The sequence below is a fragment of the Boleophthalmus pectinirostris genome, unplaced genomic scaffold (assembly GCF_026225935.1).
Source record: "Boleophthalmus pectinirostris isolate CB_2022bp ecotype Guang Dong unplaced genomic scaffold, ASM2622593v1 HiC_scaffold_15, whole genome shotgun sequence".
Classification (NCBI taxonomy): Eukaryota; Metazoa; Chordata; class Actinopteri; order Gobiiformes; family Gobiidae; genus Boleophthalmus; species Boleophthalmus pectinirostris.
Window position 1 is genome coordinate 29654300 of NW_026571070.1, and position 16685 is coordinate 29670984.

General features: G+C 36.6%; 1 protein-coding gene across 1 annotated transcript in view; it reads left to right on the forward strand.

Annotated features, from left to right (window-relative positions):
• Nucleotides 1-16685, forward strand: part of pard3aa (par-3 family cell polarity regulator alpha, a) — an 826722-nt gene that overhangs the window by 548799 nt on the left and 261238 nt on the right. The window contains exon 20 of the mRNA XM_055151054.1: nt 6154-6285. Within this exon, the coding sequence (XP_055007029.1) occupies nt 6154-6285 (132 nt within the window). The remainder of the gene's footprint in view (nt 1-6153; nt 6286-16685) is intronic.

The window sequence follows — 16685 nt, forward strand, 5'->3', positions numbered from 1 at the left end:
TTATCGTCCCTGCGGAAATCAAGGTCTCAATAATAAAGTTTACAGCCAATTCATATTTCACTACCTCACTCCTCCATTGTGGACGGAGGGAGCGTGACGTCAGCCATTGAGTTTGGCTCCAGTCAAATGAAGCTCACGAGGCTAGTAGTTACAGGAGGGAGTTTGGAGCCAGGTCCATTTAGGGAATAGGAATTGATTTACAGACAAAATAGTGAAATAAAAACTCCAGAAGCTCACTGCAGCAGTTACAGAAAGACTTTTGTGATGTAAAGTAAATTAGAAAAAGGACTGATGGAGCCGGAAGGGCGCCCATGCTCACTTCCTCCTCTGAACCAGAGTAGAACTATGTCTAAACTATGTCTACTACATCGGTTAAAGGGACAGTCTGGAGTTTTGGACATAGGGCCTCATTTCCTAGTGAGCCAGAGTGTTGGAGACGTGTGGAGACACTTTTTAAAATATTCCATCCAGTCCTTGTATTTGCAGAGGTCACTGGTGCTAGGCTAGTGCATGTCAATGACCATAGTTCTCCTGCCACTAAAAACAGTCTTACCCACTCCACAAAACACCCGAAAGAAAACTATTATTACACCAGAATGTCGATGTAAATGTCTGTGTTGATAGAATAGTGTTTGAAATAAAACTAACCTTGCATGGCATGAATTATTGCATGTTGAGGGACTATTTTCTCATATATTATTCCGCCACTGCCAAGTGTTCTATCAGGAAGAACAACTCACTGCTGATGCTCAGACATAAATCCTTCAGATGCAAGGTTGGTTTTACTTCTAAAATGATTTTATCGACACAGACATTCACATCAACAGTCAGTCAACCCGAAAGTTGATGGTTTGATTCCCCTTTTGTCCAGAAAATGCTGTCATTTGGTTCTTGTGCCAGACATCTCACCCATTCCACCTTCAATACCAAAAATACAATACTAGTGCGGCTACCTCAAGTATTATCTACCGACTACTTTTTCATCATTTTCACTACCAAGTACTACTTTTGAGGACGCTATTTTACCTGCAGTACTTCTAGTACTACTACTACTAGTGCCTCAAATAGAGTTCTATAATACAATATAATACAATTCATACTAATACTACCATTAGTACTTCCACCACCACTACGACTACCGTTTCTACTGTTACCACTACTTGTTACTTCTATCATTACCAACTACAAGTACAACTATTACTATCATTACTACTACTACTATTATTACTACCAGTACTGCTATTACCACTACTACTACTACAATTACTACTATTAATACCATTACTACTACTGTTACTACCATTACTACTATTACCATCACCACCACCATCACCACTACTATTACTACTGCTACTACTACCATTACTACAACTAGTACCACCACCACTACTACTACTACTACTACTACTACACAGCTCTCACATGTGTACCTGTCATCTGCATTCCCCATTATTTTCCTCATCCCTCCTCTGTTTACTCAGTGCTGGATGTATTTCCCGATGCATTGTTACCTATTCTTACACACGGGCTATGTTTACAATGTGCATCCTTGTGTAACTGCATCCTACTTCTCATTCCACACGTGTATTTCCCCACTGCTCCTGTCACGCACTGGCAACCAACTCATCCAAGCGCAGAAATGTAGCTCCTCGACTGGCCCTAAACCTGTCTCAACCCGATTTACTCCTGACGCCGTGTCACTCATTAAAATGTAAAAGTTTGGAAAGTTACAAATGACGTGCAGCCATTTTGATTTCTGATTGAATATATTTTCGTCTTGCCTCGTGAGATGTCACTTCACCTCGTCACTCCGAGCAACCTCCGCGACCCAGAGTATACTTTCAAATGTACTTTTAATGAACGCGTGTTATGTATTTTTGCAGTTTTAAATCTATTTTAAATATGTTTTTGGCATCTTGGCTCAAGTAATGTCACAATTTCTAACTTAAAATTGGGCAACAGTAGTTTTTTTTGGTCTAGTGTTTGTCCTCTGATCCAAAAGTTTGCAGTTGAAATCCCGCTCTTGACATAAACATCATTGGTAAAGCTGTCAGATCCATTGACGTGCAGGTTGACAGTTCTAGCTCCAATGAATGCTGTTGTTGTGTCCTTAAGCATGACAATTAACACACATAACACCTCGCCCCCAGTGTCTCTGTACACTGGTGTCTGAATAGTGCAGGGCCACAGACAGGTGTCGATACAGTGAGCCATTCAGAGCTCCCATACCCAGTTAGTTAGGTTAGTTTTATTTCAAACATTATTTTATCAACACAGACATTTACGTGGACAGTCTGGTGTAATAACAGATTTGTTTCGGGTGTTTTGTGGAGTGGGTAAGACTGTTTTTAGTGGCAGGAGAACTATGGTCATTGACATGCACTAGCCTAGCACCAGTGACCTCTGCAAATACAAGGACTGGATGGGATATTTCAGAAAGTGTCTCCACACGTCTCCAACACTCTGGCTCACTAGGAAATGAGGCCCTATGTCCAAAATTCCAGACTGTCCCTTGGAACATTCATTTTAGGTTTCTATCCCAATGCAATGTGATGCTATTGAAGTAATAGTGGTAGAGTTACTTCAATTTGTAGTAAATTGTTCTACCTGTGATCAGGTCAGGAGCCAATTCAGCAGGTCGTCTGAGAGCTGCATTTGTTTGGACGCCGCTGGGCTAGCAGTTGTTTGATATGCAGCACTTTGAGTGGCTTGAAGGTAGAAAAGTGCGATATAAATGTGACCATTTACCCTTTAAAATAATGTATAACCTGCACTTCATTTCCAATGAGGTGTGGAGCCCCCTCTGCTGTCAGCAATTACTTTAAACAATGTGGAAAATAAATAAATGAAGCCATTAGGCAACAAGAAAGCAATGCTAATAGAGCCATGCATTTATTGTGAACACAATTTGACTGTAGAACATGTCCGGTGATGGCTCATTGACTTAAAAATTGCATATAGGAGAAGTCAGTATTTTTACCTGTGACACTCCAGTCTTTGTATTAATGGATCAGTGAAACAAAATACAACTCCAGGTCTGTTTGTGATGAAGGACAACAATATTAAAAGCTCCGGGGCATGTAAAATCACATTTTTGGAGCTTTGGACCATCCTCCCTCATCAAAAATGTCCCTAAAGAGGTTGTAGATGCCATCCATGCATGTTTGAGTAATTTAGTAATCTCTCTGCACCCTATTCAAACCCTCCTTTTTAGGGATGTAACGATATTCAAATCTCTCGGTACAATATCATCACGATATGCATCTCACGGTATGATATTTATTGTATTTTGGAGAAGCTGATATAATTGTAGATAGGACACTTTTTTGCTTTTAAAATAAGATTTTGGTGTGAATTATTTCCATCATAATCCCAAGAATTCAAGTCAAAAACATATTTCTTCACGTTGTTTGCACTGAAATGAATCATGGGATATGTAGTATCCTATGTTTATAAGCTTTTGTTACTATAAAACCTGCATTTAAGCAAAGGAACTTGTGATTTGATATATTGTGACAGTCCGCGAAGTTACTGTGAGACTTTTGACGATACGATATCAGGATATTTCGGTTATTGTTACATCAATACTCCTTATGGTTAGCTGTACAAACAAAAACATGATACAAAGCAATACACTACAACTTCACAACCCTGATCTGAAGGGGGAGTAGCTTAGCGCTGAGAGCAAAGGAAAGCATGACTCAGAGCATCAAAAATGAAATTGAAACTTAACGTAACAAGTTGATCTAAATGTTCTGTTTTAGTAATTAATACAACGTGAAAGTGCAATACTCCCTTTTTAATATGTGTCCCGAATCTTCCCGCAATTCCCACTATATTTTCCGTACTAGTTTCTCGGCGGAGTTAAGTTGTGATGTGAAATGTGATTGTGAAATGGAAGGAGACAGGTTATTCTTTGGGTATAAGGGAGTGAGTGCACTGGGAGAGTTTGCCTATAGCTGTCTCCGACTCAAATCCCCACCTGAAGATTTTGACAGTTCTGACACTTTAATTTCCGTCTGCAGACAAAAAACCAGGTGCTTTAAAAATACTGCGGAAAGGGGAGACTACTGACATGTCATAAAACATCTGGAATTAGGGCAAGGGAGTATATATTTTAGTTTTATCACAATATTGAATTTGGTAAGTGCAGTGATGATTTATGGGGTAGAAAAGGGAAGATTAACACTATTGTTGTTGTTAATGCAAAAAATATAAATATATTTGCGCTTAAATCTATGAAAATTTGACTTTTCTTTAAAATAACAATAATAATAACAGGTTTTATGTCTCATGGGAAATACAATACAATTTATCATAGTTAAAGGAGCCATATTAGACGATTTTCTGATTTATGTTCTAATGTTGTTTCCTCGTCACAAACGGACCTGGAGTTGTGTTTTGTTTCATTCACACATGTTTAACGCACAAACTCTGCATATTTAGGGTGCGTTCTAAAACTGGAAGCACTTAAGGGTATCATCAGGTAATACAGGAAGTGCTCCACTGTGTTTTTAAACTACATAAATCGTCACTAGAAGCATTTTGTTGATTTCCGGCCTAGAATTGCTAATCTCTGAACTAAAGGTAAAAGGCAGAACTTGAAAGCTACGACATCATGACATCACAAGGTGGAACAGAGCATTTTGAGCTTTGGAGGTGTAGAGAGACTAATAATAAAGAGTTACTCAAACATGTGCCAAACAACTCCAGATCTGTTTGTGATTGTTGTATTACACCATGATACATAAAACCTGTTATGAAAAAAAAAACATGAACCTTTTTTTTTTTGTTTTTAAATGTCTAACTTTCATGTATTTAAGCACAAATGTATTTTTATTTTTTTGCATTAACAAGAATTGTGTTAATCTTCTCTTTTCTGCCCCATATATCAACACTCCACAAATTCAGAACATTCTAATATGGATTAAATCTCACAAGAGTCAATTTTGGGTTATATCAGGAATTTAAAATACAATTTAAAACTATATATGTTTATGTCTATATGTGTATATGTTTTATGGTTGACTATTATAGATTTAGTTGACACAGTTAAAATAACATTTTGTAGACTAAATCATGACTAACAAAAATTTGACAAAAAATTATTTCAATCAAATGTGTAAGAAATAATCAGTTATAAAAACAGACAAGAATAAATACATATATCAACCAAATAAACACACAATCAATCTACAACCTGTATTTTGATTTTAAAACCAGACTAAAACTTTAACACTAACAAATCATTGTAGTTAAATATCTAAGACCAAAAGTAATGAAAACATGTTTTATGTTATGTTTATGTTTATTTTCATACCCAATAGTTTGGACTGCTCACTAGCTCACTAGTCTTTCTCTGAGCGGTCATGTAATGTTGCTGTGACGTGTCTGGTCAGCTGATTTATACAGGTTTTGGACCGGACACGTCACAGCAACATCACATGACCGCTCTGAGGAAGCGCACAAGTGAGCAGTCCAAACTGTGAGGTATGAAAACAAACTCTTGGTCTGAAAAAAGAACCTAATAACATAAATTATCAGAGGACCAAATGAACCTCACTGGACTGTAGGACTGGGTGTCATTCACAAGTTGACAATACATACCTCGATACATAGGCCACAATACGATATGTATCTCAATACAGTGAGCTTAAGATTCAAAATGATTCAGTATGATATATTTCAAATCAATTCAATACAGTTCACTAAGAAATAAAGTCAAAATCACGATTCTGATACTAAAAGTCTTTGTTAAACCACTTCTTGTGCAAAGTTCATATGAAACACAAACATTTAAATGATCAAAACAGTGAAAATGTCAAATTTGTTGCATACATGAGTTTCCTTTCACTAAACAAGCAACAAAACTGTAGCTCTGTAACAAAATAATTTAGTAAAATACACCAAAAATACTCTTCGTGATATATCGATACAGCAGCCCATGATATCAATACTGCATCATCACATTAAATGACATATAGATATTTCTATATTTTTACACACCCCTACTGGACTGTAACAAAAACATTCTTGACAATGAGTCCAAAATCTTTTAAATACTACAAAAACACTTTTCTTTTTACATCTTGTATCTTCTCAGCAATTGTGTATCGTTTTATTTCTCATCCTTGCGCTTTCTCTTGTGTCCAGATTTGGAAAGCAGCGCAAAGAGGATCGTCCGGCCGAGAAGATGGAACGAAAAGGCTCCAGTAAATCCAAGAGTGAGGAGAGCAAGCAGCCCTCCGAAGACGAGACCCTACGGATGAAGATGGAGCAGGAGAGGTGAGTGCTTCTACCGCCGCTGCTACTGCTAAAACTACTTACAGACGAGGCAGGAACAGGAGATATTAGAAGTGCCCGGACAACCTTGCCTGTGCTCGCTAAAAGCCTACCATTACCTCCTGGCTGCTAAAAACACTACGCTACCGACGGGAAAATTAGCAAAGTATCCAATTAACAAAATGGCGGAGCAAGGCTGAATTCTGGGAACGCACTCCGATGCCAATTTGGGAAGCATCCTTTTTTTCCCCCTTCGTGATGGGTACATTAAATAGATCGTTTATGGATTGTTGTTGGAAGCTTTGACCTCTTAATGGTGCTTGGGAGCCCCAGTGGAGATGGCGTGATTGAGTGGTGCTTATTATAATAGGCCTAGTGAAATCAATGTGGCCTTCCCCAGCAGCGGTCCAGGTTGTTAATCGCTCAAGAATACACTGTGTTTTTTTTATGGAGCTCCACTGGCTAAGGTGAGGTCACTGGACAGACCAACATGACAATGCTGTGTCTGAAGGGTTCCATTTTTGTAGTTTTTTGAAACATGAACAGTGATCTTATAAGATTTCCAGAACTATTAGTTACAAATATAATTCTGTGTGTTTAGAGATTAGAGATTTTCATGGCTGATGTCGATACTGATTGTTTTGAATCCAGAGCGACTGATGGCTAAAAAGTTTGCTGATATTTTTGGGCCGATTTGATTATTTTCCTGAAACTATGAAATTTAAATTTAATACAAACTCAATCACAGTACTTTTTTTAACCACAAACCTTGAAGAAAGCTGTGTAGTCTCACTTTGTGCCGTTATATCTTCGTATTAAAGTGTTAAAATAAAACTTTGTATGGGTTTTTAGGTCGCAATTTGACCAAAACAAAATATCTGTCTGTGTTAGATATTCTAAAATGGGGTCATAAAACTAAACTTAAAAGTTGTCATGGCCTTTTTTTTTTTTTTTATTACTTTTTGGCAAATAATAACATGTCTGCATCTTGTATTTTGTTTCAGTTAAAAAAAATATATTTATATGAAGTATTTATATTTATAATAATTCTTTGATGTATTTACATTTGCTGCTGAATTTTCATCACCTGACAAACTCGAGATCAAACAGTGACAGTCAACGCATGAGCAAAATTCTGTAGTGCAGTTAAAGACAGCAAAATGGCTCATCTTAAAGTTCGAAAAGTTGCCAGAAAGTGCCTGGTTTCCAAAGTACAGTGGACGACCAATATGATATCTAAAGAAGGTGTGGCGGTTTTCAAAGAATATAGTCTGCATCGTCAGGGTCATACAATTCTTTTATACCCGACCGCAGCTCCCATCACAGTCAGAAGTGATAATGTGGCATATTTCAGATGCAAAACTTTTCTCGAAATTCTCAATTAACATGAATGTGATCCCTGATTTATTGGAAATGCCACCAAAGGAAAGCTCAGGTTTAGGAGTATTTAGAGACAAAAGTAGGCTGGGCTGAATAAGGTGAATAGTGTGAGCGTTTATTTGACTCTTTAACATTTTGGTGTAGACAAGAAGGCGGCAGTTATGTGAAGTTACACAAAGCACCTTTAATATTTGAATCAATACTCATTTTAAATATCTGTGTTATATTTTGCCCTTCTACTGTATTTTTGACTATAGGTCACACCAGCCAAAAAATGTGTAATGAAGAAGAAAAAAACATATAAGTCGCACTAGACTATAAGTTGCACTTTTTGGGGGAAATTTATTTTATAAAATTAGAGACCTGGAACTGACATTTTATTTTGAAAGTCAAGTTCTATTAATAACAATAGAAGAGAGAACAACAGACTGTTAACGTCACATATGAACAGTTCTTCAGATAAACTATAACATAAACAACAGAACAAGTTTACCAAACTCTCCATCTCACTCCAAATCACTAAATCCATTCAATTCTTCATCCTCGGTGTCATTCAACTCCGTGACCTCCGGAGGTAAACTGAGCGCAGCTTCCTCTTCTGTGTAGCTGTCGTCAGATTCAGCATCAGTTCCAGTTAGAATTATTCCGGGTTTTTCACTGAAGTTCAGGCTTTGTCCATCCATTGACTTCCAGGAAAGTTTCATGGTGCATCCTCCCGGTGTCACAAGTTTCTCGCTCACTCCAAACTTTCTTTCTGTTGCTCGGTTACCGTTTTCAGCTGCAGATTTCACAACTTGCAGCTTGTAATCTGCAAAATATGATTTTCTTTTTGGAGGAATTTGTGTTCAGTTGTCTCAAATGTCTTTTTAAGTTTGGTTATATAAAAAATTTCAGTGGTGGAGAAGTAACGGTGAAATCGACTGACATGATACAGACAGGACAGAGGCTCTTTCTGCAGGAGACATGTGCAGTAGAGTGAAGTGACAGTGGTACAGGAGGAACAGGAGCAGCAGAAACTGACAAACAAGACTAGAGCCTCTCACGCCTGTCATTGTAAAAATTGTAGGTCACACTTTATAATAACTACACCTTATTTAGCTTTAATAAAGCATGAACAAAGACTTAATTAATAATGATTCACGCTTAGTAACTACTTAATTACTACCTAAATTGCACTTAACTTGCACTTAATTTGCCTGTGCTGTAAATAGTTACTCATAATTATTTCATACTTAATTACTCATAGGACTAACCATTTGAGCATTTATTAATGATTAGTAAGCTATGAGAGAATGATTTACTAATAATGCAATGATCATTCAGGCAGCTGTTATCTGTTAGTTAAGTCTTTTTGAGAGCTTTTCTAAAGTGAAGACTAATTATCCTTTATTAAGCATTTACTAAGCGTGAATCATTATTAATTAAGTCTTTGTTAATTATTAATTAAGTCTTTGTTCATGCTTTATTAAGGCTAAAATAATGTGTAGTTATTACAAAGTGTTACCAAATTTTAATATATAAGTCGCACTGGAGTATAAGTCACAGGAAACACCCAAACCATGAAAAAAGTGCAACTTATAGTCCAAAAAATATGGTATTCATTAAGTTCTAGAAGTCTCATTTGCAACCCTTTTATTTTACCACACTGACTCTGGTCAACCCACACCTTGATGGTCTATAATTGATCTTGCTACTTTCATTGTGTCACCGGGCAAACACGTCGTTTAAAATGTCCTCAGACACACTCTTACTGGCACGTCTCAAAACAGCGTCCTTTGAGAGTCTTCAGAATAGCTCCGTAATGTCCAGAATCATTCCAGTGTTAATAAGTGTTAAATTGCGTGTTTGGCGTTGGGGACACCTCACCATTACCTCCTTTAAATACCTGAGAGAAAAGCTCCATTGACTCCGGTCTAACTCTATGGAGACTGTATTGATGGCACAGGGAACAGCCGACATCTTCCTCCCCCCATTGTCTCTAAATGAACTCGGTGATCAGAGTGAAGCTCGTAATGACGCCTAATTGAATCCAAACAATAGGCCTTGATAGCGCTCCCTCTTCCCGTTAGCTAGCTAGCAAACAAAAACAACATAAAAAAGAGACACTGACAAAGACCTATTTTGCTCGCTGAATGGAACATCTGGAAGGCTCGCTGAAAGAAAGCTCGCGCGTTTTCGGTTTTGGTTTGGAGGTTGTGACTAGCGAGGTGCCAGCCAGCAGGTCCCCTTTGGCTCGGGGCCCGACGCGTTTTCCCCGGTCGCACCCCAGGGACCGGCCAACCTGGCTCTCCGTCCAAGCCCGCCCCTCCCGAACGGGGCTAAGCGGCAGAATGAGCGTGAACAATGTACAGGACATGCCCTCACAGCACGCACCCGCCCACAGACACGGGCAAATGTTGTCGCTGATATATTTTTGTCTCGCCTTTTTTCTTTGTTCTACACCGTAAACCGACGTGTGTAGACGAGAGAGAAAAATACTACTGTTACTTCAAAATAATAGTACTCTAAAGCCGTGTATTTGAGAAAAAAAATGCAGCTTTTCAGGTTGCTTGTTGTCCACATCTGATTACAAAGCATTTTATTGTCCGACAACCAGGAAGTGTGTTGTTAGCATGCTGTTTTTTGCTTACCGAGCTGAGAAAAGCGCTTATAAATTCAATAATAACTTTGGACAACTGCAGAGTTCTGTTTTTCTGCAAACTAGTTCTATTTTCTCATGTTTTAAGACAGTAAATATCAAGTGTAGTACTTTAAGAAGTCAATAGTAGTGGTTCGAAAAATATAGATACAAAATTAAGAAAAACTAAATCAGATTTGGAAGAGCGCTGCAAGAAACACAAATGTTCAAATCATTTTATATTGTCCACATAAAACTTTTGTTATTCACACTGTAAACCCGAATGCTCAAATTAATAATAATAAAAATATATATTCCTAAATAATCAAAAAAAAAAAAAAAAAAAAAGTTAGGTGCCATATTTAATTAGATTTTTTTATTTTGAGATGCAATTATCTGAATTTCTGCACATTAAATCATTATTTTAATTGTTTTAACCTTTAATTAAACATTATATTTTTTGTATGCAACTGTAATGAAAGATTCTGTGTGATACTTACTCATTTTAATTTACTTTAATTAAAAATAATAAGACTATAAACTTAAAAAAAAGAAAAAGTTAGGCAACCATTTATCTCAAAGTTCTTAATTACTGCTTAATTGTTCAGGTTTACAGTGCACAGTGGGAAGAGGAACCACAACTTTTCCTTAAAGAAAAGTACTTTTACACTGTACAAGGTAATGCTGAAGTAGGAGTAAAAATATAGTGTTAAAAATGTGCTAAAGTATGAGTAACTGAGTATCCATATTTATTTAACACAAATTATCATCTAAAAAAAAAGAAGAACCAAAAAAACATACACATTAACATACAAAGTCAGTTGACTCATCCTGCTCCCAGATATTATAATATTCAAAAACTGTTTTGCACAAATGAGTTCAAACACAACCTGAGAGGTCAAATGCATTTTAAAAAACAATTCTCTTGAACCACGTTTAAAAGCATGTGTGTAAGAGACGTGGAGTAGACTTATGGAACAGCTTAGATGACATGACATACCAAAGCTTGTACGAACTTGGTGCACTTCAAAAAACAATATAAAAATCAAATCTTACAGAAATATCTAGAAGACTACAGTAGATTCACTGTTTTCACACGTAAACCACAACTATTAACTAAACACATGCTTTTCTTTAACATGAATTTTATTTTGGTACTATCATAAACAATACATTTTGCGCCTTCTTTATCATTACTATTAGTTTGTACGAGCATAAAGGAAAACAAAATTGGCATCTTTAGAAAATGAAGACAAGAACTAACCCAAAAAGTGACTGTATTTCTGTTCGAGGTGTTAGTTATGGAACAATCTGAGTGATGATTTAAAAAAAAAAAAAAGTCTAACACTGTAGAAGCCTTTAAAAAGAGAATAAAGCGTTATGTTTTGAAAGACAGAGCTCTGGAATGAACAAATTATGCATTAAATTTTGTTTGTTTTAGTTTACATTTTGTCTCTTATATATACAGTAAGTCGTAAGTGAAACTGTAAATGCAAACTTGCTGTTCATACGATGTTTTTGTTTCTTGGAATTCTGTCATTGTTAATAGAGTTTGGCATTGGAAGTACTTTTGACTTCAGCCTAAACCCTTTCGATCATGGTCTATGAGGTTCTAGTCTATGTTTTGTTTTGTAGTGTTGCAAAATGACCCTATAAACTACTACTATTCAATTTATTCAACTTAGAAGGGCCCATCACCTGCTTGTCTCCATGGAAATGTTATTGCTTTGCATCAAATGTTCCACAGTATGTCAGTAAATCTATTTTTATGAAGACAAGCAAGTGAACTTACCGGGCCAAGTTACATGTGGAGATAGTAACCTCGCTCAAAATAAGAATGTTTTTTAAAGTATTTGTTCAAACAATAAAACCCCTCGTAATAAAATGAATATTAGATTAGATTAATGCCTTACTGTGGAACATTTCAGGCAAAACGGTTGAGACAAGCAGTTGGTTGTGGGTATGCAACAAAAAAACTAAACGAAATTGAAAATAAACTTCAAATTTTTTACCTAATTTAACTTTTTCTCCCCCCAAATTGTATCGCGGAGACTCTCCAAGATCGCCAGTTAGCTAATAGAAAACCCTTAAGCGAAATGCCCGCCCTCACAGCCATAAACCACATCGCCATGACGACCTGCCGATATTCAAACCTCCATGAGTTCACGAGATCGACAGCTCAGAAACCCATTACTCCTTGTATTTTTAGTCGTAATACACTCCGGGCCTTCTATATTTGACTACCATCCTTCATGATTTACGGCCTACACCGTTTTAGTGCGCATTTATGAAATTATAGATCCGGCCGTAACAGGTTTCCAACGCTGGCTCTCCTCATCGCCTAACTGCATGGGCCGCAGCCAAGTTCTCTGACATTAGCGATCGTTAATCCAAGCAGACGGTTTTGACAGGGGCTTTTAGCGATTCAAAATAGGAGTCAGCGAAAAGGTGAGACGATCTAATTCACAAAACGTTGCCCTTCCTTAGCCCGCGACGGTTGGGTATTTAAAAGGGGTGACCTTGGTGGAGATTGGGGCGATTTATGGCGCGCCCTAAGACGTCTCGCAGATGAGGGGACCAATTTGTTTAAAGTAAAAATGTCCGGGCTAATTGATAGTTCGGCGGTTGGTATCGATCCTGCCAGGGTGTTATGCAGAGAGAGTGTGTAAAGTTGGACTTCATCAGCTTAGTGTATTGCGTTGTGGTCAATATAAGTTTTCTTCTGGCATGTTCCGCTGTTATGATGTCAAAAGTATCGAAAATCAAAACACACTATGGAACACTATGGAACCTTCATGGACCACTGAGGGATTACATAAATATAAGGCCACAAAACCAATTTAAAACAAAAAAATACTATGATTTAAATGTGGAAAAAAGTCTGTTGCCAAAAGAAAGTGTTTTTTGTTTTGTTTTCAGAATCTGTATTGAGTATTGAGTCTGATCTTTAGTATTTACATCGACTTTAACATTTTAGTATCGTGACGGAGGGGACAAAGGAATATGTTGTGCCGGTCCCCAGGGCTTTAGGGGCCCAGAAATGGTAGCCTGATTCGTGGAGCATTAGAATTTGTTTGCTCGATGGTAGGCAGGTACTTTTTAAAAACTTTTTTCATTTTACCAATCGCTGTTATTTGGTCGTGATGTATTTAATGCGCCGCTAATGGGACTAACTGGTATATTAAGCTTTTCCTAAATCCCGTAGGAAGAAGGACAATAACGTCTTTCCCCTTGATAAAATTCACCAAACATTCTCTTTGTTCCGGCTCTCGGGAATCGTTGACAAAACAGAATATATGACTCTTCACTGATTGGCTGGTGTCCGAACTTGCACTTCTGGGGTTTTTGCAAACCGTCTAGTGTATTTGGTTCCTAACCTAGTCACTGGAGAGAAATGAAATTGAGCGGAGGCGCTAGGTCACGCCAGTCTGGCCACAGATGCCCTGGGCCCCCAAATTTCTACAGTACTACAAAGTACTGTGTACTCCTACCTTTGTGCAGAGTTGGGTAGGGCTCGGTTACTAACTTTAAAGAACGTGGACTTTTCGGTTGTACCTTTCTTGCAGCAAACTTTTACTCCTGTTTGAGTAATATTTTATTGAAGTAACAGTACTTTTGCTTGTGTTTTGGTGACTCTACCCACTGTGAGTAAATATACAAGTGACAAAACCTTTATGTTGACAATATGAAATGATTAATTTATCTCATTTTTCTGTCTATCCTTTGACTTATTGCATTATTTAATATTTTGTCCTTACAATAACATTAACTTTAAATATGAATCAGATGTTATGGCCTGACAGTTACTCTTTATGTTTCTCTTACTTGAGTAGTACTTTTCCCAAATACGCTTTTTTAAACTTTTACATGAGTTATTTATTGGACCACTACTTTGTACTTCTACTTGAGTATATTTTTTGTCTAGTCTACCCACCTTTGCTTGTGTGGACATGTTGACAGCTAGTTCTGATGTACTTTTCGGGTTTACCTTTCTTGCAGCATACTTTTACTCCTATTTGAGTAATATTTTATTGAATTAACAGTACTCTTACTTGTGTTTTGGTGACTTTTCCCATTGTAAGGTTTAGGGTTAGGGTTAGAAGTGACAAAAGGTTTATGTTGACAATATAAAATGATTTGAACATTTGTGTTTCTTGCAGAGCTCCTTCAAATATGATTTAGTTTGTCTTATTTTTCTGTCTACCCTTTGAAAAGACCAGACTTAGTGCATTATTTAATATTTTGTCCTTCCAATTACCTTAACTTTTAAATATAAATCAGATGTTACGGTTACTGACAGTTACTCTTTACATTACTTTTATGTTAATACTTTCTCAGATCACTACTTTGTACTTCTACTTGAGTACATTATTTGTGTGGACGTGTTGACAGCTAGCCTTGATTTCACAGTTTGTATAAAGGAAAGGAGTTGTTTTTCAGCAGAAGAATCACGGCCATTGATTTGTTTATCTGAATTGTGTCGGTTGTCGGTGGTTTTGTTTTGTTATTTCCTCAGTAAAAGATATATCGACTGAGCAGAACCAGGAAATCAAGCACATTTGTTCTATGGTCAGTTCTCTGCTTTGGTTTCCTTTGGCTCAGAGAATCAACTTTAATAATATAATGGAAGGATGGCGCCAGCTAATGGTTGTTGTATATGTTTGTTACCTCTGCCAATAAATAGTAAAAGCCAATATCAAACTTCCTGCTCCGTTTTCACAAATGTTTGAAAGACTTGTGGTGGGTGATGAAATAAAAGTCAAACTCTACTGTAAAACTTTTGTGACCCACTTTCTTTTTTGGTGCATTATTGTCCATAGAAAAAGTTGGTGACACTTTATAATAAGGTGTCATAATAAACAACAAACTAATCATTACTTAACCCTTTGTTAATATTTGTTAATTCTTTCTAAAATATCTATTTGGCACAAGTTAATACTCTTTTCATCATTAACTAAATATTAGTTGTTTGCATGAAATCTGTGTATTAATGTTTTAACAAATCATCATCATTTAAATGTTAAATGTTTATTTACAAACTATATGTTAATATAAAAGTTAATAACTAGAGATGTAACGATAACCAAGATTACAGTACGATATTATCACAATATGCATCTCACGGTACGATATTTATTGCGATATCTTGGAGAAGCTATTGTAGATAGGAAATTTATTGCTTTTAAAATACCTTAAAGGTCCCATCTGATCCAAAATAATTCTTTTCATGTTGTATCTTCTGCACATAAACAAGCACAATTTGGGTTTTGGAACATCCATTACACAATAGTTGATTTCTTGGAGACAGTCACAGACCAGGAACTATGAAAGTCCGACTATTGCTCATCCCCCCGCCCGTCCTGAGAAAACACAGGCTCCGCCCTCCAAACGTGACGTAGGCTCTGAGTGAGTCGCCCTTCCTCCGCCATCTCAGGGAGGGAGAGGGAGACAGACGTGCACCCTGATAGTGGCAGGAATAAAGTTTTATTTATCATAGTGATACAGCTGGAAATACTCTGCAATTTGTTAAAAAAACAACAAATCAATCTAAAAACCACTTCAGCGACAAATACAAGCCCACACATCACTCTTAGAAGGTAGAAAGCTCTGAAAAGTTGATTTTGCGAGAGATGGGCCCTTTAATTCATATATTAGTAATTTATAACTATGTTATATATGTAACTATGTGTGAGGCACCTTATAATAAAGTTAGAACAGGAATTATTACCTATTTACAAATATTTCTTATAACATTTATTAGTGATAGCAAATATTTTACAGTGACTCTCTCACACTTATTACAAAAAGACATTTAGTGAACTATTAACAAATATTAAAATGATATGAGTTAATAGTAATAGTTAACAATGCAAACAACTGTTTAGTTAATGATGAAAAAAACTGTTAATTTGTGCCAAACTGATATTTTAGTAACAATTCATAAATATTAACAAAGGGTAGGTAATTTCTAGTTTACTATATATTATGACACCTTATTATAAAGTGTTACCGAAATGTTTATTACACAATTGCTACGTGTATGCTAGTTTTGTCTTTAATCGCCAGCATTTATAATCTTCGTAAAATAGTACATTTTGTTTACAATCACAGGAAGGGCCTGTGCATTTTTGTTACATTTTCGGTTGTATGTTATTGCATTATTTAAGTAGAGTCTTGGATTTTTTCGTTTAGTATTTTATTAATCTGAATTACACCAAGTTTAACATCGTTCTTCTTAACTGCAGAATTTAAAAACGGCAAAATTGTTCCTAAAACCTCACACTATTATGAACCCAATTTGGTCTCTTTCACCGTTTACCCTATTTCCTGTGGCACTTTTATCTGATTGGCTGACGCGCACATGAGCTCATCACTGATTGGACCGCTGGACACTGCCTCTGTCTCT